The 23,388-nt window shown below is 43.1% G+C and overlaps 1 protein-coding gene across 3 annotated transcripts in view; it reads left to right on the top strand.

Moving 5' to 3' along the window:
* Positions 1–23,388, top strand: part of GPRC6A (G protein-coupled receptor class C group 6 member A) — a 211,134-nt gene that overhangs the window by 87,545 nt on the left and 100,201 nt on the right. For all 3 annotated transcript variants that reach the window (XM_073575952.1, XM_073575953.1, XM_073575951.1), the window contains exons 3-5: positions 11,021–11,848; positions 15,859–16,074; positions 18,500–18,623. In XM_073575952.1, coding sequence (XP_073432053.1) covers positions 11,021–11,848; positions 15,859–16,074; positions 18,500–18,623 — 1,168 coding nt within the window. The remainder of the gene's footprint in view (positions 1–11,020; positions 11,849–15,858; positions 16,075–18,499; positions 18,624–23,388) is intronic.

Genomic DNA, 23,388 nt, shown 5'->3' on the forward strand with positions numbered 1-23,388 from the left:
GAAATATTCAATAACATCACATTACATACAAATAGATAAAATAACATTTAATCAGAGAAAGCTTCTTGGTATTTATATGGCAATGGTTTGGGAATCTCCCAAACCTTGCTGAGCAAGGAACTAATAGATTAAAAACACATGTGACACGCACAAAAAGAGAACAGGTCGGTTGGATAGTGTTCACACCACCCAAAGACTGAAACAGTGTGTGACATGCACATAAAGAGCCGTCTTGCACAGCGTGCCTACATCAAGAAGCGACTTTCTGAATCCTGCTCATAAAGGTACTGTTCGCATGATCAGGTTTTAAATACATTAGATAGGACTGCTCCGAGATGGGTATACCGTGACGCTGGTGGAGTGGCTTAGTATACATTTTTTGCAAAAAACGTATCAACTAAATACCCTGTTTTTGCTATCATTTTTTACTAGCACTTGCTGTCTACTGTTATATTTTATACAACAGAGTATTTTTGAACGTTTGTCATACTGTGTTTTTTCTTTGTGGTTTAGCCGCAAATAATGCAGCTGTGGCGACAGAAAGTAAATCTTTGAACACTTCCAAATACTCAGAGACCACCCGAGCATGCTCGGGAAAACCCAAGCAACGAGTATACTCGCTCATTACTACCCTTAACCCCTTCAGAACATATGATGTATATTTGAATCATACAGTTGTGCTCTAAAGTTTACATACCCCGGCAGAACTTTTGCTTTCTTGGCCTCTTTGTCAGAGAATATGAATGATAACATCAAAACTTTTTCTCTACTCATGGTTAGTGGTTGAGTGAAGCCATTTATTGTCAAACTACTGTTTTCTCTTTTTAAATCCTAATGACAACCCAAAACATCCAAATGACCCTAATCAAAAGTTAACATACACTATTCCTTAATACCGTGTATTGCACCCCCTAACATCCATGAGAGCTTTAAGTCTTTTATGGTAGTTGTGGATGAGGTTCTTTATTTTCTCAGATGGTAAAGCTGCCCACTCTTCTTGGCAAAAGCCAACAGTTCCTGTAAATTCCTGGGCTGTCTAGCATGAACTGCACACTTGAGATCTCCTAGAGTGGCTCAATGATATTGAGGTCAGGAGACTGAGATGGCCACTTCAGAACCTTCACTTTGTTCTGCTGTAGCCAATGACAGGTCAACTTGACCTTGTGTTTTGGATCATTGTCATGTTGGAATGTCCAAGTACGTCCCATGCACATCTTCCAGGCTGATGATTGCAAATTTGCCTCCAGTATTTGCTGATATCCTGCTGCATTCATCTTTCCTTCAACCTTGACCAAGTTTCATGTGCCTTTGTAGCTCACACAATCTCAAAACATCAGCAATCCACCTCCGTGCTTTACAGTAGGAATGGTGTTCCTTTTGTCAAAGGCCTTGTTGACCTATCTCCAAATGTGGTGTTTATGGTTGTGGCCAAAAAGCTCAATTTTGGTCTCATCACTCCAAATTACCTTGTTCCAGAAGTTTTGAGGCTTGTCTCTGTGCTGTTTTGCATATTGTAGGTGAGATACTTTGTGGCATTTGTGCAGTAATATCTTTCTTTTGGCAACCCGACCATGCAGCCCATTTTTCTTCAAGTGCCTCCTATTATGCATCTTGAAACAGCCACACCGCTAGTTTTCAGAGACTGCAGTATTTCATCTGATGTTATTTGTGGGTTTTTCTTTGCAACCCAAACAATTTTCCTGGCAGTTGTGGACAAAATTATTTTTGGTCTACCTGACCGTAGTTTCATTTTTACAGAGCCCCTGATTTTCCATTTGTTAATCACAGTTTGAACACTGCTGACTGGCATTATAAATTCCTTGGATATCTTTTTTGTATCCCTTTCCTGTTTTATACAGTTCAAAAACCTTTTTCCCATAGATCCGTTGACAATTCTTTTGCTTTCCCCATGACGTAAAATCAAGAAACTTCAAAGGTTGGATGAAAGATGCAAGAGTCTGTCTGGATCCCAGAAACTCGCTCAACTTTTATGCACACACACTGATTTCAAGCAAACAGGTCACAGGTGAGGATGTTACCTTTAGTAGCATTCAAACCCATTTGTGTCAACTTCTCTGCATGTTATCAGGCCAAAATCACCAGGGTATGTTAACTTTTGATCAGGGTCATTTGGATGTTTTGCGTTGTCATTATGATTTAAAAAGAAAAAACACAGTAGTTTGACAATAAATGACTACACCCAACCACTAACCATGAGAGGAGAAAAAGTTTTGGTGTCATTCATATTCTCTGAAAAAAAGGCCAAGAAAGCAAAAATTCTGCCAAGCATGTAAACTTTTGAGCACAACTGTATGTCATGTCCCATGGCAATTAACCTACTAAATCCCGCTGTCAGTCCCTGACAGCAACACTTAACTTGCACCGACAGATGCATACTTCATTCCACACTCACATCTATGTGCCCGTGACGTGATCCATGGGTTGCCATTAGGGATGAGCGAGTAATGTAATATTAGGACTCGCTGTACTCGTTACGAATACCGCCTAATACTCGGGTACTCGTAACGAGTAGCAAGTCCAATGTATTTCTATGGGAAATGGGAGTAATGGGCGGAGACTGTGTGCGGGTGGAGAATGTGTGCGGGGGTCTGTAGGGCTCTGTGTGTGCGGGCTCTGCCGAGCCGATTGGGTGCCTGTGCGGGCTCTGCCGGGCCGATCGGTTGCCTGTGCGGGCTCTGCCGGGCCGATCGGTTGCCTGTGCGGGCTCTGCCGGGCCGATCGGGTGCCTGTGAGGGCACTGCCGGGCCGTTCGGGTGCCTGTGTGGGCTCTGCAGGGCCGATCAGGTGCCTGTGCGAGCTGTGCCGGGCAGATAGGGTGCCTGTGTGAGCTGTGCCGGGCCGATTGGGTGCCTGTGCGGGCTGTGCCAGGCCGATCGGGTGCCTGTGTGGGCTCTGCAGGGCCGATCAGGTGCCTGTGCGAGCTGTGCCGGGCAGATAGGGTGCCTGTGTGGGCTGTGCTGGGCAGATAGGGTGCCTGTGCGAGCTGTGCCGGGCAGATGGGGTGCCTGTGCGAGCTGTGCCGGGCAGATGGGGTGCCTGTGTGGGCTGTGCCGGGCAGATAGGGTGCCTGTGCGGGCTGTGTCGGGCCAATAAGGTGCCTGTGCGGGCTGTGCCGGGCTGATCGGGTGCCTGTGTGGGCTCTGCAGGGCCGATCGGGTGCCTGTGCGGGCTGTGCCGGGCGATCGGGGGTCTGTGTGGGCTGTGCGGTCTCTATGGGGCTCTGTGCAGCCTCTATGGGGCTCTGTGCAGCCTCTAAGGGACTCTATGGGGCTCTGTGTGGACTCTATGGGGCTCTGTGGGCCTGTGTGACCTGTGCGGCCTCTGTGGGGCTCTGTGTGGCCTGTGTGGGGCCTGTGCGGGCATGGTCCGATGGGACTACTTGTCCCATCCGGCTATGCCCACTACAGTGACAGCATTAGGTATGATGGGAAGGTAGTATTCCCATCATCCGGCTAATGTGGAGAATGTAAAAAAAAAAACCACAAACAGAACATACAACATATAACATATAGTACATACACATGACATACAACACATGACATGGAGTACATACTCACCGCACACACCTAATTCCCTGAAGCCTTCGTCTCCTGTAATAAACATAAAATAATAGAGCAACCTATACTCACCTATCTGCCGTAGTCCACTAATAACGAGGGTCCCACGTCAATCTCCCATGTAGAACAGCTGCATCAGCTGATGTGACCGCTGTCCACAGGCTCCAACGATTCAATGATGGCGAAGATAACCCTCCGATGCTGTATCACTCCGCCGGAGGTCACAGGAGTTCACCTGTGACTTACGGCAGTGCTGCAGCGTGAGAATTTTCTCACGCAGCAGTGCTGCCGTAAAGCAACTCCAATGACACACTGCGGGAGGTTATCTCCGGTCAGTGTGTCATTGGAGGCCTATAGAGCAGTCACATCGGCTGATGTGACTGCTCTATATGGGAGATCGTCGTGGGACACTCGTTATTAAAGAGGGACTGTGTTGGACAGGGAGTATAGGTTGGTTTGTTTTTTTACACTTTTTGCAGTTAATCGCTATTCTCTGGGCATACAATAAAAATTATGAAAAACCGTGTCGTGTTTTATTTCATTAAAATACTTTTCTCTTGTGTGTGTGGTTTTTTTAACTCTTTATTATTATTATAAGATTAACAATGGATCAGTGTCTTATTGACGCCTCTCCATTATTAACCGGGCTTAATGTCACCTTCCAAGAGCAAGGTGACATTAACCCCTTTATTACCCCATATCCCACCGCTACACGGGAGTGGGAAAGAGGGGCTAAGTGCCAGAATTGGCGCATCTTATAGATGCGCCATTTCTGGGGCGGCTGCGGGCTGGTATTTGTAGCCGGGGGGGCCAATATCCATGGCCCTTTCCTAGGCTATGAATATCAGCCCGCAGCTGTCTGCATAACCTTTCTGGCTATAAAATATAGGGAGACCCCATGTCATTTTTTGGGGGTCCCCCTATTTTAATAGCCAGTAAAGGCTGTACAGACAGCTGCGGCTGATATTCATAGCCTAGGACGATCCATGGGTTTTACCCCCTTCCCAGGCTACAAATATTGGCCCCCGATTGGCGGCTTTCCCCCTCTGGTGCAGAAAATTGCACGGGAGCCCACTCCATTTTTTTTTTTATGAAACATTGTTCATTAATAAACATGGATATGGATATACAGTATCTATGGATATATATCTATGGAAATATCTATGGATATATCTATGGAAATATCTATAGATATATCTATAGATATTTCCATAGCTATATCAATAGATATTCCCATAGATATATCCATAGATATATATCCATATCCATGTTTATTAATGAACGTCGAACAGGTGCGCCGAACGTCTGTGGAGAAAATCGAACCAACCCGAAGATTTCATCCATTATAAGTTTATGCTTCGAACATACAACACTGTCCTTTACCTCTCAAAACACACCTATTTCAGCACCCTCATCATCTCACTGTCCAATAACCCTAAACGTCTCTTTGACACTTTTCATTCTCTACTCAACCCAAGAGTACAGGCCCAACCACGGAGATTCGAGCTGACGATCTGGCCAATTACTTCAAAGAAAAAAATTGACCAGATCCGACAAGAAACTATCTCCCAATCACCTCATACCATGCACTGTCCTCCCTCCCCCACTGCATCTAGCTAACTCTCTGATTTTGAACCAGTCACAGAAGAAGTAAGCAGGCTCCTTGGATCTTCTCGCCCAACCACTTGCACCAGTGACCCATTTCTGTCACATCTCCTCCAGTCCCTTTCCCCTGCTGTCACCCCTCACCTAACTAAAATATTTAACCTCTCTCTCTCTTCTGGTATCTTTCCCTCCTCACTTAAGCATGCCATCATGCATCCACTACTTAAAAAACCATCCCTCGACCAAAACTGTGCCGCTAACTATAGACCTGTCTCTAATCTTCCCTTCATCTCTAAACTTCTGGAATGCCTGGTCCACTCCCGTCTTATCCGCTATCTCTTTGATAACTCTCTTCTCGACACTCTCCAATTTGGTTTCCGCTCTTTACAATCTACTGAAACTGCCCTCACTAAAGTCTCTAATGATCTACTAATAGCTAAATCAAAAGGTCATTACTCCATGCTAATTCTCTTGGATCTCTCTGCAGCATTCGACACTGTGGATCATCAGCTCCTCCTCACTATGCTCCATTCCATTGGCCTCAAGGACACCGTTCTCTCCTGGTTCTACTCCTATCTCTCTGATCGCTCCTTTACTGTATCTTTTGCTGGCTCCTCCTCATCTCATCTTCCCCTTACTGTTGGGGTTCCTCAAGGATCAGTCATAGGCCCCCTCCTCTTCTCTTTGTACACTGCCCCTATAGGTCAAACAATCAGTAGATTTGGTTTCCAGTACCATCTCTATGCTGATGACACCCAATTATACGCTTCTTCTCCTGACATCACGCCTGCCTTTCTAGAAAACACCAGTGATTGTCTAAATGCTGTGACTAACATCAAGTCCTCACTATATCAGAAACTGAACCTGTCAAAGACAGAACTCCTTGTGTTTTCTCCCGCTACTAATGTACCTATACCCGACATTGCCATTTCCGTGTGTGGTTCCACTATTACTCCACAGCAACATGCCCGCTGTCTTGGGGTCATACTTGACTCCGAGCTTTCCTTTGTCCCCCACATACGATCACTGGCTCGCTCTTGTTATCTGCACCTCAAAAACATTTCTAGAATTCGACCTTTTCTTACTTTTGACTCCGCAAAAACTCTTACTGTTTGTCTTATTCACTCTCGTCTCGACTATTGTAACTCCCTTCTAATCGGTCTCCCTCTTACCAAACTCTCCCCCCTCCAATCTGTCTTGAATGCTGCTGCCAGGATCATATTCCTCGCCAATCGTTACACCGATGCCTCTACCTTGTGCCAGTCATTACACTGGCTACCCATCCACTCCAGAATCCAGTACAAACTTATTACCCTCACCCACAAAGCTCTTCATGGCTCAGCACCACCCTACATCTCCTCCCTTGTTTCAGTATACCACCCTACCCGTGCCCTCCATTCTGCTGATGACCTGAGGTTAGCATCCACAATAATCAGAACCTCCCACTCCCGTATCCAAGACTATACACGTGCTGCGCCAATTCTTAGAAATGCACTTCCCAGGTCCAATACGATTAGTCTCCAATCCCCACAATTTTAAGAGAGCCCAGAAAACTCATTTATTCAGACTGGCCTACCGCCTCAACACATTAACCTAATCTATCCCTGTGTGGCACAGCCGAAAGTTTTAACCATAACCACGTTCCCCACATCATGTTCCCACATGCTTTATACATCCATTAACCCTCTGTGTCTGTACTGTTACACACTTAATATTATGATTGGTCCATATAATCAGGGCAACTGTTACCACCCACCTTTTGTGTCTCCCTTTTTTCCTCAGAGATTGTAAGCTTGCGAGCAGGGCCCTCATTCCTCTTGGTATCTGTTATGATCTATGTGATTATTGTTATGCTGTAATGTCTATTGTCTGTACAAGTCCCCTCTGAAATGTAAAGTGCTGCGGAATATGTCGGCGCTATAGAAATAAAATGTATTATTATTATTATTATTATTAAATATCTATAGATATATCTATGGAAATATCTATAGATATATCTATGGAAATATCTATAGATGTATATATAGATATTTCTATAGATATATCCATAGATATTTCCATATCCATGTTTATTAATGAACAGTGTTTCATAAAAAAATGAAAAAAAAAATGGGCTGGGCTCCCGCGCAATTTTCTGCGCCAGAGGGGGAAAGCCGATGACCGGGGGTCAATATTTGTAGACTGGGAAGGGGGTAATACCCATGGATCTTCCCAGGCTATGAATATCAGCCGCAGCTGTCTGTATAGCCTTTACTGGCTATTAAAATAGGGGATTCCCCCAAAAAATGACATGGGGTCCCCCTATATTTTACAGCCAGAAAGGCTATGCAGACAGCTGCTGGCTGATATTCATAGCCTAGGAAGGGGCCATGGATATTGGCCCCCCCACGGCTACAAATACAAGCCCACAGCCACCCCAGAAATGGCCCATCTTCTGGCACTTAGCCCCTCTCTTCCCACTCCCATGTGCCGGTGGGATATGGGGTAATAAAGGGGTTAATGTCACCTTTGATTGTAAGGTGACATTAAGCGCGGTTAATCATAGAGAGGCATCAATAAGACATCGATCCATTATTAATCTTATAATAATAAAGGATTTAAAAAAAACCACACACATAAGAGAAAAGTATTTTGATGAAATAAAACACAACACGGTTTTTCATAATTTTTATTGTACACCCAGATCCAGTAGCGAAGCCAATCACCTGCAAAAAGTTTAAAAAAACAAACCAACCTATACTCCCTGTCCAACACAGTCCCTCTTTAATAACGAGTATCCCACGACGATGTCCCCTATAGAACAGTCACATCAGCAGATGTGACTGTTCTATAGGCCTCCATTGACACACTGACCGGAGATAACCTCCCGCAGTGTGTCACTGGAGTTGCTTTACGCAGCACTGCTGCGTGAGAAAATTCTCACGCTGTAGTGCTTCTGTAAGTCACAGGTGAACTCCTGTGACCTCTGGCGGAGTGATACAGCGGCGGAGGGTTATCTCTGCCGTCATTGAATCGCTGAGCCCCTGGAGAGAGGTCGCATCAGCTGATGCGGCTGTTCTCCAAGAGAAGATCAAGGTGGGACCCTCGTTATTAGTGGACTACGGCGGATAGGTGAGTATAGGTTGCTTTATTATTTTATGTTTATTACAGGAGACAAAGGCTTCAGGGAATTAGGTGTGTGCGGTGAGTATGTACTCCATTTTATGTGTTGTATGTCATGTGTATGTACTGTCTGCTATATGTTGTATGCTCTGTTTGTGTGTTTTTTTGTTTTTTTTACATTCTCCACATTAGCCGGATGATGGGAATACTACCTTCCCATCATCCCTAATGCTGCCACTGTAGCGGGCATAGCCGGATGGGACAAGTGGTCCTATCGGACCATGCCCGCACAGGCATCGCACAGGCCCCACAGAGCCCGCACAGGCCCCACAGAGCCCGCACAGGCCCCACAGAGCCCACACAGAGCCCTATAGAACCCGAACAGAGGCTGCACAGAGGCCCATAGAGCCTGAACAGGCCCAGCACAGCCCGCACAGACCCCTGAATGGCCCAGCACAGCCAACACAGGCACCCAATCGGCCCGGCAGAGCCCGCACTGGCCCCACAGAGGCCGCACAGAGCCCACACGGCCCTCCTATCGGCCTGGCAGAGCCAGCACAGACCCCCGATCGGCCCTGCACAGCCCGCACAGGCGCACGATCGGCCCGGCACAGCACTGCACAGAGCCCCACACACCCATATGACGCTGCGCTGCCAGACACTCACAGTAATGCCACAACAAAGAAGGCGGTGGCTTTACTGTGATTGGCTGACACATGCCAGCGGGAGATCCGAATATTGTGAGGCGAGTAGTGATATACTCGCTAGGATTTGAGTACCACGAGTACCTCATTACTCGCCGAGTACTGAATCCTAACGAGTATACTCGCTCATCCCTAGTTGCTATGACAGCCGGGGGTCTGCTGATGACCCAGGTGCCTGTCATTAAGATTCTCCTGTTAATGCCAGCCCATGGTGAAGCCATATAGCACAAGTAGTCAGATGATTGCAGCTTCAAGTCCCCTAAGGGGTATATTAAATACAGTAATTTTTTTTTTTTTAAGTTTTTAAAAATGAGAAAAAAATTAAAATACAAAAGTTCATATATCACCCTTTTGCCCCATTGAAAACAAAACAATTACAAAATATGCGTATTTTTTACTTTTTTTAACACTGCATTCAGAAATGTTTGATCTTTCAAAATATAAAATAAATTAGCTCAATTAGTAAACAGCGTGACAAAAAGAAGATTAAGGCTGTGGGCCCACGTAGCGTTTTAAAACGCTCACTAAAAACCGGACTCCTTCCCAGAAATCGCGCGTTTTTTTCCGAGCGATTTCACCGCGATTTTACCGCGATTATGATCGCGATTTTGCCGCGATTTTCGCGTGCGATATTCAAGCACTTTCCAAGCGATTTGAAGCATCGCTTGGAAAGTGATTGACAGGTTGGTCACACTTGTCAAACATAGTGTTTGACAAGTGTGACCAGGTTTTTACTATTGAGGCCGCCTATGCGGCATCAATAGTAAAAGATAGGATGTTAAAATGCTAAAAAAAATAAAAAAAATCGGGGTATATTTACCTTCCGGCGCCCCGCGCTGCATTCCCGGGCCTCAGCGTTCCCAGTAATGCCTTGCGAGACCTGTGATGACGTAGTCTCGCGAGACCGCTAGAGTCACGCAAGACTACGTCATTACAGGGCCTTGCCGCAAGGCATTACTGGGAACGCTAGGCCGGGAATGCAGCGCCGGACGCCGGAAGGTAAATATACCCCGATTTTTTATTTTTTATTCTTTTTTTTACAGGGGTATGGTACCCAGGGCCTGGAGGACAGTCTCCTCTCCTCCACACCGTGGGTACCAACCGCACATGAGACGCTTAACTTCCCACATGGTGGGCATAGCCACATGCGGGAAGTAAGCGATTCTCATGCATTCCTATGGGTGCGGAATCGCGGCAATTCTTTGCGATTCCGCACAAAAGAATGAGCATGCTGCGATTTTTTTCCGCGATGCGATTCCGCCGCGGTAAAAAGCGCAGCATTAGCACACCATGTGCGGAATGCCATAGGAATGCATGGGGTGCGTTCTGTACACGATTTTTAAACGTTTTCGCGGCAAAAACGCTTAAAAACCGCTACGTGGGCACATAGCCTAAAAATGCCAGAATTATGGATTTTTGACTGATGTAACACTGCAATAAAAGGCGATCAAAACACCACCTCTAACGCAAAATAGTATCAGTAAAAATGTCAGCTCAAGTTGCAAAAAATTCAGCTCCATATCCCAAAAAATGAAAACACTTTAGGTCTTGGAAAATGGCAACAAAAGCAAACTATTTGTTTTTTTCATACAAAATTTCCAAATTTTTTTTAACCACTTAAATAAAAAATGTATGCATGTTTGGTATTTGTGTACTCATACTGACCTGGAGGTTGCCCGGTCAGTTTTACCATACATTGAGCATGATAAATAAAAAACACAAAAAACAATGATCGAAATGCACTTTTGTTTTTGCAATTTCAGAGCTCTTGGAATTTTTTCCCCCACTTTTTAGCGTAATATATTGTAAAATCAATAGTGTTTTTAAAAAGTACAACCCGTCCTACAAAAAAAACAAGCCCTCACGAGGTTATATTGAAAAAAAACAATAAAAAAGAAATTATGACTTGGGAAAAAGGGGATGAAAAAAAGAAAAGGAAAAAAACTGAAAATATTCTAGGGGTTAAAGCAATTCTTTCATTTGACGATTGATATTTTGTACAAAATAAAATCAAATATTTCTTTTCCACAGATTAGCCATTCATCATCTGCTGAAATACTGAGTGATAAATTTCGATTTCCTGCCTTCCTGAGGACAATACCAAATGATTTGTACCAAACTAAAGCCATGGCAAATCTCATTCACTTATCTGGCTGGAATTGGATTGGGCTTATAGTTATGGACGATGAATACGGGCGTTCAGCTTTGGAGCGCTTTGGCATCCATACTGTTAAAATCAATGTCTGCATTGCTTTTAAAGAAATTATCCCTGCTCACTTGTCCGACAGCACATTAAAGACCCGCATAGATGAAACCATCGACAAAATAATAAGTGAACCCAGGGTGAATGTCATTGTCGTGTTTTTGAAATCTGCACTTTTGGTCAAGCTTTTTGAAAAAGTAATCGAGAAGAAAATACAGAAGACATGGATAGCTAGTGATAGCTGGTCAGTGGCCAATGAAATTAGCAGCATGCCGAACATTCAGAATATTGGACCAGTCATTGGATTTACATTCAAGAGCGGGGATATTACATCCTTCCAGGATTACATCATAAATCTAAATCAGCAAAAATTTGAGCTGAATCGCCTGTTGGACCAATATGCTGTACTTTTGTCTGACTGCCCTAAGATGAAATACAACGAGCTGTTTGGCTGCGTCACCAATTATTCCAAGGAGGTGATATTCAATAAAAAAACGGTGACCTCCAAGTCTCTTAGACTTGATTTTCTTTCGGAAACCATTCATCCGGGGCTTCTCTACAGTACTCAGCTGGCAGTGACTGCTATAGCACATGCAATTCGAAAGTTGTGTTTGGATCGGAACTGCAAGAAAACAAATGCTTTTGCACCTTGGGAGGTATAGTAATAAAGCCGGATGGGTAGAACTAGGAATTCTTGGCTTTCTGTTCATTTGATGTTAAAGCAAACTTAAGATCACAAATTTGATGGGCTGTTAACTGCACATTCATAAAGAAATATTGGTGCTAATATGTAAAAGTGTTCACACCAGCATTCTGGGATAAAACGCTGAAAACTTACAAAATTTTTGTGCCAAGTGGAGATTACATGACTTGACTTTTTTATGCTTATTCCGGCCAGATCCTCCAAAATGAGTGGAGCTGAGGTCGGACAAAGCCCAGTCATCTAGTTCATTACCGGACATGGCATATTTTATGTCAGAAATCTTACTCCAGTCACTGACTGGAATACGATTTATGGCAAGGGGTACTCTACTTGTAAAATTAGCCTAATTAATTAAGTGGTGTGGGCCTCTTAATAAATCAGGCTCCTCTTAATCAGCCAAGCCCCTTTATTAAGACTGGCATGTACAAACCCATTTAGAATGAATTGGGCCATTGTGTCTCTGCAAAAGACCACTAGAGTTGCGTTTACACTGAAAGATAATCATTAACAAGTGTTCATAAAAATGCTTGTTTCATGTTTATCCTGCAATCTAAATAGCTCATCAGGTGAAATGATCTTTTGCACAGCAAAAAGGATCATCATTCCCAGAGCTGCATCATCCTGTGTAAACAGACCTCACACTGCCGAGAACCATGTCAGCCTATGTGCACTGAATATTCGATTATATATCTACCAGTACACATAATCTACTTAGGTCCGCTTGGGTAAACTGGCTATGAAACAACCACCCATGGGTAAAGGTTTACCAATCATGCCACTGATCTGTCCGTGGAAATGGACCCTAAGTAGAGAAAAGATTATCCTAACAACAATGGCTGTTTGTGCTATTAGCGAGTGTAATTAAAGGGGTTTACTCCCAAAGTAAATTTTAATCAGTAGATCTTGGAATAATAATAATTTACACAATTGGATGTGTTTAAATAAAATGTTCATGTGCTGAGATAATCTTATACATGTGTCCCTGCTGTGTTCTGTGTAATGGCTGTGTCTGACCGTGCAGGGACATGGTCTGATCATACCACAGCTCCTGGGCAGGGGAGGAAGAAAAGGAGTACAGACAGGATAGCAGGGGATCACAGCTGAATCTTTCTGTGAGGTAAAACATTTCCCTGCCTGTTTTAAAATATTTTACCTCACAGAAAGAATCAACTGTGATCCCATGCTGTAATGTCTGTGTATTCTCTTTTGCTTCCCCCCTTGCCCAGGAGCTGTGGTATGAACAGACCATGTTCCTGCATGGTCAGACACAGCCATTGCATAGGGGCACATTTATAAGATTATCACAGCACAGGAACATTGTTTTTAACACATCCAATTGTTCTGTTATTTGTTTCCACTCCTTTGATATCTCCAGGCTTTTTATTACATGAGACTTGTGAAGCATTCCTCCATTACAAGATGTCTGCTAACAACAACTAACCAACAAGTTCTTAAACTCTATAGTACACACATCAACGTAGTGAGACCCCTAGAGGCCACATCATCATATAACATATTGCTACACCAATTGTGGACCATATTTTTATTCCAAGGTCTATTAACTAAAATGCACTTTGTCTGTGGGAAAACCACTTTAATTATGCACATTGGGAGCCAAAGAATGTAGTATTAGGCTCTGTTTGTTTCTATGTTAAATAAAATTATATATAATAATTTATTTAGTAATTTTATTTGTAACAAGTCAAGATGAGTTAAAGATTTGCTAGCTACTGTTTGCAAAAATAACTGTGATGGGTATCTAGAAACATAGCAATATACTGCTTATATGTCATAGATTAATTCAGACCTATTGGAAAGATGGACACAGAAATAGCAAATAGAATTTGTGAAGAAAAATGTAAAGCTGCATTGTTAGATTATAGAGAGCAGGACTAGAGGTCATAGGGCCCCATGTCAAATTGAGAGCCTGTTACTTGCTGCATTGATTACATGGGGTAATGACCTATGTTCACACGTCTTTTTTTTTTCTGCAGGCAAAACCTGCTCTCTTGGCAGTAAAGAATCAAGGTCAAAAAGCAGGTTTTGCTGAGTTTTTGCTGCATTTTTGGTGTTTTTTTCCTACGTTTTTGTCAGGATATATTTGTCTCTTATACATGTTAATAACATTTAGTGCATAAAGAAATAATGTGATTCAGTTTCATCAGGTTTAGGCACCAAAAATGCAGCAAAACCCGATACCGGAGTTTTGTTTCTTTTTGCAGCATTTTTTGCAGCGTGTTTTGCCCTACCCATTGCTTTAAATGGGTGCAAAACACTGAAAAAATGCTGGAAAAAATGCAGATCTTTGACAAAACAGTCAGGAGAAAAGCAAGGTGTGTGCATGAGATTTCTGAAATCTCATAAACTTTGTTGGTACTGTGAAACGCAGCTGAAAATTTCCATAAAAAAGTACAAAAAAAAGCTGCAAAAATACAATGTGTGAACATGGCCTTATTGTTTGCAGCATGGATACAAAGAATGATGGGGGCTTGAGAAAAAGAGCAATGAGATATGAGATCAACAATGGCATGTTCATATTTTGAGTATTTGTAGCCTATTTTTTTGCACTCATAACAAGTATATTTGTTACGTTTTTACTTTCTTTTTCATTCATTGATTTGACCGCATGAAAAATGAGGCAAAAACACTGAGGGTCCGATTCAGCAAAGATTTTAGGCCAGAAAAGTGGCGTAAAAGCCGAATCTACTCTTTACTGGAGTGTCATCTCTGGTGCAGCCCACAGAGGTGCATGCCGCTTACTAGAGGCACTGAGTTCATTAAGTGGCATGTGCCTCTTGTTGAATTCGGTGCCATATATATACTCTGTGAAGGACACGCCAGTCTTTATGAATCGGCCCCTGAAAGAAATGACATGCTTCCAATTGAAAAAATGCATTGAGGGTTAAAATACTGTGAGGTAGCGCTGTTTAAGTAGGGGATCACTCGCTTGGCAGCCACAAAATCAGATCCGACACAGGTTTTCCATAAACTCAGAATGGTCCATGTGGTTTATTAAACATCATAAACCATGACCAGCAATATATAAACAGCATAGCGTCCATGACAGAGCTTCACTTTGTCAGCAATGTCCAATACGCAAGCTTTTCAGCCTCACGGTTATATCTCACCCCGTCAGGGTTCTCTCATGGCTGCTTCTCCATACTGCAGACATTCATTCCCTCCAGGGAACTCACAGGCACTTGCAGCCATTAAACACAGCGTCCACACATGCTGTCAGGCAGGAAGCCCCATCTCAGCAGGACCTTCCACACTGGACCAACCAGGTCCCAGCATTCACCCCCTTGTGACCTACCCTGGCCACAGTAAATGGTCCATAGCCACGCCTAACGGGTCACATGACTGACCTCATCAAAGGTCCTTCACACACACATATACAATTTACAATAGCGTTATTAAACACACCCCCTGGGTGGGTTTGTAGGAAACTAGTCCCTGACACATTGAACCAGCACCTCAGCAGTATCACTGCTGATTAACTCACACATAAATCTCCATCTCAAGGCCACCCACCTTGAGATACATAACGGTCATTCAGTATCTTGCCATTCATCCACTCTCCTGGGACATCCATACAGCGCCCACTAGTGGACACAGTGGTCACTACACCACAATGCACAAAGAAAATAAAAGAAGCAGCATGTACATGATATTTTAGAATTATCATTAATTTTGCTGGTATTGCAAAATGCAGCATTTTTTACGCACGGAAAAATGCACTGAATAAATGCTGCAAATGCTCAACGTGTTCACAAGCCTTATAGAGAGTATTATTTTGTATATTTTTTACTAGTTTGAGATTTTGGTTAAGATTCCAAGGACTGGATAACCTGTTATAAGGATTGTAAATTGTCTTTATACTGATCTTAGTGCTGCCACATTTGAATATTAACATTGATTTTTGTGTTTGTCTAAAATCTCCTATTTATTCGTCCACTTTCACAGCTTTTACAGTCACTGAAAACTGTAAACTTTACCTACATGGGAAGAACTATTCATTTTGACTCCAATGGAGATGCCAATACTGGATACGATATACTGATGTGGAAATTGGACGATGATGGAAAGATTAATTTCACTGTATTTGCTGAATATGATACCAAAAACGACCTCTTCATATTCATCAGCCAGGATAAAGAGAAGGAGTTCAATCATTTGAAGGTAAAGAGAAAACTACAAGTTTGAACATTACAGGATTTTGAAAAAAAGCTAAATTAACTCAAGTATTAAAGTGAGGAAATAGGAATGTTATGGCTATAGACATAAACCCAATTGATATCAGCCGTGACTTGAAAGCTAGCTAAGCCAAACATACATATCGTAAAATACTGTATGTGGCTATAAAACCAGTCTGGCTAGGTTTCTTCATGTAGAAAACTACAGCACTGGACTGAAGATGTCCAAGTCAATCTGGTTTAGGTACAATACAGGTCAGAAAATGCAGCTCTCACAAATATTACGTTGTCACCTTTAGATTAGGTGCACTAAGGTAGTTTAGTTCTATTTTTGATGTGTTTGTATCTTAGTCAAAGCCAGGATTGAATTCATAAGAGAGGAAAAATAAGGTTTAAAGTACACCTATCACCTGGTTTTGGCGGCCACTACCTTTTGGGGCTTATCTACTGCATTCTATAATGCTGTAGATAAGCCCGCAATCCGACCTGAAAGATAAGAATAGCAAGTTTTATTATACTCACCCAGGGGGGTCCGGTCCAATGGGCGTCGCAAGTCAGGGGCCTCCCATCTTCCTGTGATGTCGTCATCCTGCTTGCTTCGTGCCATGCTCCTGCGCAGGCGTACTGATCTTCCCTGTTGAGGGCAGAGCCAAGTACTGCAGTGTGCAGGCTTCGGGAAAGGTCAGAAAGGCCCAGCGCCTGTGCATGCAGTACTTTGCTCTGTCCTCAACAGGGCAGATCAGTACACCTGCGCAGGATCACGTCACGATGCAAGCAGGATGACATCGCATGAAGATGGGAGGTGCCAGACCCGGGACCTGTGACGTCCATCAGACCGCACCGCCCCCAGGTGAGTATAATCAAACTTGCTTTTCTCTCTTTCTGGTCAGACCGGGGACTTATCTACAGCATTATAGAATGCTGTAGATAGGCCCCAAAAGGCAGTGGCTGCATCTTATAGCGGCAAAACGAGGTGACAGGTTCCTTTTAAGGGATTATTTTTTTGTGCAGAGTGGCATGCCTGACGTGCCTTTGTAAGGAGATTTATCGGCCATGCAGTGCTCTGCTGGGAAATAAATATGCAATTTGCCTCTTCAGAGAGGACTTGAACTCTAGTGCCATTTACTGGAAGTAGGAATCCTAAAAATCAATATCAACCATTTAATGAGCCTTGCCACATACTTACGATAAAAGCCAAATCAGATTCTTTATTTGCAATCACGTCTTTCGGGGGTTTTACCCTTCCTCAAAACTAAGCAAAATATTTAATTTGGCTGGATGAGCGGGCTCTGACTGGTGTGTATTTGCAATTGAATAAGAGAGGAAAAGTGACTTTTATATACTACTATTTTTTTATGTCTTCAAAAACTGCTATGTGTGAACATGAGAAACTGGGTCTGAGCAGAAAAAGTAAATTAATGTGCCCCATTTCTCATTTGTTTCATTGTGCATTCTGTGCATATAAGGGTGTGACCACCCTGTTTCTGAGTTGGAAAATCCATCCTGTCTGGCCTATACTATTACTGGTGGTTCAGTCCCTCTGTCCTTGTTCACATTTACGTCACTTGACAAGTGGAAAGGTTTTAAATACAAGAGTTAGGACTGTCCCACAAGGGTTGCCGTGACGTGGCGGGATGGCTTCTACATTATTTTGATCAAAATTATGTTAACTAAATACCCTTATTATTACTATTATTACTACCTTCATGCAATTTTTGCAATATATTTTTTTACTTTTTTATTCCAGGATATTTGTTTTGTTTTGCTTTTGGTTTTCTATGTGTGAACATGGCCTTGATCTTTAACTATTTATCATCATTATCAATTAGTTGTTTGGTAGTTTAGTGCAATTTTTGATGTGTTTTTAGCTTTGTCAAAACCAGGATTGAATTCATAATAGGGTTTCAGGTACATTTTCTCTCCTTGTGGAGAGTGGCATGCCTGATGTGCCTGTGTAAAGAGACTTATAGGCCATGCAGTGCTCTGCTGGGAAATAAATACGCAATTTCCATCCTTAGAGAGGAAGAGGACTTGAACTCTAGTGCCAACTGCTGGAAGTAGGAATCCTAAAAGTCAATATTAATCTTTAATGAGCCTTTCCACATGACTTAGGATTAAAGCCAAACTGGATACTTTTTTGCTGACGTGTTTTGGGGTTTACCCCTCCTCAGTTCAAAGCAAAATATTTAGTTTGGCTGGGTGAGAGGCCTCTGATTGGACTGTACTTGCAATTTTCATAAGAGAGGAAAAGTGACTTTTATATATTACTCTTTACATATCACTTTTTGCATATCTTCAAAAACTGCTATGTGTGAACATTGCTTTGACCTTGAACTATTTGCTATCAAGAAAATTATCAATATAATTAAACATAAATTAATATTTATCATCAACTTTCTCTTTTATTACAGAAGGTACGATCTCGATGTTCAGATGAATGTAAGCCTGGACAAATGAAAAGAACATCAGCGAGTCAGCATACATGTTGTTATGAATGTGTTACGTGCCCTGAAAATCATTATACCAGCATGTCAGGTACTATCCAAAAATACAAATCAGCAATTGATAAAGTGAGATATGAATTATTAAATAGAAACCATCTGTAAATGATTTACTACCAATATTCACAATAATTCAGTAATAGTGTGATGTGCTCTCATAAACACATTTATATGGGGTTTAATTGACTTTATAAAAGCACCCAGTGGCTTTACAGAAACCCTAATGCAAACATGATGACCTACAATTATTAATAATAGTGTACTTAATACCAATGAAATTAGATAGGATAGTCTACAATTCAGGGGAGGACATATAGCTGGCACAGCCGTTGCAGCTGCATCGGGGCCTGGAGGTGGAGCGGAGACCTTTCAAGACAGTAATAATAAGTGCAATCTGGCCTGTTGCTCGGACTCCGAGGCTCCATGGGGCCCATGGCCAGATTGCCCTGATCATGTGCAGTGTGCTGGGCAAGTAGCAATCCTGAAGCTCTTCTGCCTACAAGACAAATTGGCAGTGCAACCCATCCTCAGCTTCCAGGTCGGCACTTTTTCAGTGATTTATAAAGTTGTTGGCGATGAAGAAAGAAGCTATTATGCGGGGGAACAGACAGCGAGGTGAATGTGTGTTTATTTTCCCAAAACACTGGAGAGAGGACAATGATGATGGTGGGGGAGAAGACAATGATGGCAGTTGGGAGAGGACTATGATGGGAGTGAGGAGAAGTCAATGATGGGTGAGGACAAGGATGGGAGTGGGGGAGAAGACAATGATGGGAGTGTAGGAGAGGACTATTATGGAAGTGGGAGTGATGATAATGATGAGAGTGGTGAGAGGACAATGATGGGAATGAGGTGAAGAAAGGACAATGATGGAATGTGGAGGAGAGGATAATGAGGGGGAGATGCCAATTGATGTGGGGGAAAGGAAAATGGTGGGACTGGGGCAGATGACAATGATGGGAGTGGGACAATGGGGGTGTGGGGGAGAAGAAAAAATTGGGAGTGGGGAGAAGACAATGATGGTAGTGGGGGAAAGGACAAAGATGGAAGTGGGGGAGAGGACAATGAGGGGATGAGTATTGGGGGATGAGTATTGGGGTGGGAGTAAGGGGGACTTATAATGGACTAATGAGCGAGATTAGGAGGACGCTAGATGTGGATGTGGTGGAGGACGGTGCTAACTCCCTGATAGTATCCTCCTCTATCCCACAATTCTATATGAAACTATAAGGGATTTAAAATTTATTGGTAAGTGGAAGTGGAGGGGGTAAAGTACATAGGACACTTTGTAATGATTTGAAAGGTGGGTAAATATGCTGTCAGGGACTTGTAAAAAATTGGGAGGAGCTGGAGGATGTTAAGCTCTTGATAATGTCTTCTCCCACCCCCAAATTCATTCATGACGCTATGAAGGAATTATAATGAATGGTGGGGGGGGGGCTCAGGACATGTGCTATGTGCACACATTCAAGATTTGCAGGAGAAATTTTTGTTGCAAGTCCTAATGTGATGGCAGGAAAAACACAGTGTAAAATAACTTTTTGCCATGTTCTTGACATGGTCTTGTGGCGCATTTTCCCCTCTCATTAGTATGGGTAAAAAACACTGCAAGAATAGACATTATGCAGATTTTGATCTGCTGCAAATCTGCAAGGAGAAATAAGCAACATGTGTATGAGACGTCATGGATCTCATTCACATATACTTTACTTGTGCTGTAAACATACATTGCCTTAACCCCTTAATGACCGCTGATACGCCTTTTAACAGCGGCAGCTAAGGGTACTTAAACCACAGCGCCATTAAAGGCGCTGAGAAAAAAGTGTATAGTGCCCCCCAGAGTCTGAATTTTTACCAACCCCAATGTTGCGTTCGCCTTTGACGGTATAACGGCGACCGCAAATAAAAGTCAGATTTCCCATTAATTCCTCTTTCCTCTGATGTGCGATCAGAGGAAATAGGGTCTCTGGTCCCCCTGGAACCTCCCAGTGTTCCTGGGCCCTCCTGCTTCCCCTCACGGCCACCAGCGTCTTCTTCTGGGAAGAAAGGAATGGCGGGCGCATGCGCAGTGCATCACCGAGATCTGCCGGCCAGCATCCGGCAACAATAGGAGATATTTCCTATTGGTTCATTTTGGTCACTGTGATAGGGTCTATCAAAATGATCAAAATATAAAAAAAATAGTAAATCAAGCCCCCCTTTATCACCCCCTTAGTTAGGGAAAAATAATAAAATACATACTATTTTTATTTCCATTTTCCCATTAGGGTTAGAGTTTGGCTAAAGTGAGTTGGGCTAAAGTTGGTGCTAGGGTTGGGGATAAAGTTACGGTTATGGTTGGGGATAAAGTTAGGGTTAGGGTTGGGGCTAAAGTTAGGGTTGGGGCTAAAGTTAGGGTTAGGTTTGGGGCTAAAATTAGGACTAGAGTTGAGGCTATAGTTAGGGTTGGTTAGGGTTGGGGCTAAAGTTAGGATTAGAGTTGGGGCTAGAGTTGGGATTATGGCTAGGGTTGGGATTATGATTAGGGATGGGATTATGGTTAGGTTTGGGATTAGGTTTAGGGGTGTGTTGGGGTCTGGTTTCTGGTTAGTGTTATGATTAGGGTCGGGATTAGGGTTAGGGGTGTGTTGGGGTTAGGGTTGTGGTTAGGGTTATGTGTTGTGAGTTCATTTTCTGGTCTACCAGTTGTGAGTTCTCCTTCCAGGCTCCCTCTGGTGGTAACAGGAGGTAGTGAGGCTGATTTAATCAGTAGAGATCTGCCACCTGATAATGAGGATGACGATTGGATCTCAGGAATCTCAGATTGGATTTAAGACAGTCGATGCCCTACTCTGGTGCTGGTGATTCCTTCTGGCTTGTCAAGTCTTGGTTCTCAGCTCTGTTCCAGTCAGCTCAAGCTAAGTTTTTCTGCTAATGTTCACACTTGATTTTGTTGGTCTATTCAGTTTTTTGTGTGGTCAGCCAGCCCCGGCTGGGGCTGTGCTGAATTTCCACTCTTACTTATCTGTATTTGCCAATTTTGCTTTTTGTCCCTTATTAGATTGGCCTCTTTTTGCTCTGCCTCAGAATATTTCAGAGTGTTGATATAGTGGGAGAAGTCTAGTGACTTCAGGGTTAATTTTGTTATCAGAATTGTTGGACATTATTTTTGTAGGGTTTTTGGCAGATTGCAGACAGTGTCTTTCCTTTCCTATCCTTTCTAGTTAGTTTGGACCCCATCATTTGCTCAGGCTATTTTCCTGCCTATGTTTGTGTTTTCATCTTGTTTCACCGTCAATACATGTGTGGGGGCTGTCTATTCCTTTGGGGTCTGCTCTGGGGCAGTTAGTTTTTCCCTTTTCTTGCTTTAGGCTTATTTAATCCTCCAGCCGTGATGAGGCGTCTAAGTTCATCGTAGGTTTGCTCCACGGCTGCTAATAGTTGTTGTGGTTAGGATCATGGATCTGCAATCTGCATAGTTACCAACCTCTCTGGTTTTTCTGGGGCTTAGCTTGTTTAGGTTTTTCCTCCACGGTGACCCATTCATAACAGAATCACCAGCCTTACCGCAAATTCTAGGGTACGCAAAAGCAGGAAAAAGTTGTTTAAAAAAGGAAAAAAAAAGTGTCAGAATTTTTTTTTTTTTAAGGTATTTTTTCCTCTTTTTCTCTGGGGCAGTGGGAGGATTTTTTTTCCCTAATGGAGATTAAGCAATTCTCTGATCGTGTGGAGCAACTTGCTGCTGAAGTGCAGGGAATTTCCATCTACCTCATTCAGTCACATGCTGCTGAACCTAAGATCCCTACTCCTGATGTGTTTTCTGGGGATCGGTCTAAATTTCTGAATTTTAAGAATAATTGCAAATTATTTCTTGCCTTGAAGCCAAACTCATCGGGGAGCTCTGCGCAGCAGGTTAAAACTGTCATTTCCTTGCTGTGCGGCGATCCCCAGGATTGGGCTTTTTCTCTGACACCTGAAAATCCTATTCTGACTAAAGTGGATGCATTTTTTCAAGCCTTGGGGTTGTTGTATGATGAGCCTAATGCTGTTGATCAAGCTGAGAGAACCCTGTTGGCATTAAACCAGGGTCAGTATTCTGCAGAGTTATACTGGCAAAAATTCCGAAAGTGGGCGGTCCTTACTACATGGAATGATAGTGCATTGGCAGCTCTCTTTCGGAAGGGTTTATCAGAGACCGTAAAAGATGTTATGGTGGGATTTCCTGTTCCCTCTGGTCTGGATGATTCTATGTCATTAGCCATTCAAGTTGATCGGCATTTACGTGAACGTAAAACTACACGGGAGGCGGTGCCACCTTTTGAACAAACGTCTGAACCTATGCAATGTGATTGGGTTTTGTCTAGGGCGCAACGTCCGGAGTTTAGAAGGCATAATAAGCTGTGTTTTTTCTGTGGAGACGTCTCATACTATTTCTGTCTGTCCTAAACGAGAGAATCGTTTTGCACACACATTTGCTGTGGGCAGGGTACAACCTAAGTTCCTTTTGGCAATTACTCTGATCTGCTCCTTATCCACATTTTCCACTAAGGCTTTTGTGGATTCAGGAGTGGCTTTGAATCTGATGGATTTGGACTTTGCTAAACATTGTGGTTTTTCTATGACGCCTCTGCGGACGCCTATTCCTTTGAGGGGTATTGATGCTACTCCTTTGGCGGAGAATAAACCTCAGTTTTGGACCCAGGTGATAATGCGAGTTGCCCCAGACCACCAAGAAAATTGTAAATTTTTGGTGCTGCATAATTTGCATGATACTATTGGTATCGGTTTTCCCTGGTTGCAAACTCATAATCCAGTTTTGG

This window comes from Dendrobates tinctorius, unplaced genomic scaffold, assembly GCF_039654945.1.
Source record: "Dendrobates tinctorius isolate UK_male_01 unplaced genomic scaffold, ASM3965494v1 ptg000046l, whole genome shotgun sequence".
Classification (NCBI taxonomy): domain Eukaryota; kingdom Metazoa; phylum Chordata; class Amphibia; order Anura; family Dendrobatidae; genus Dendrobates; species Dendrobates tinctorius.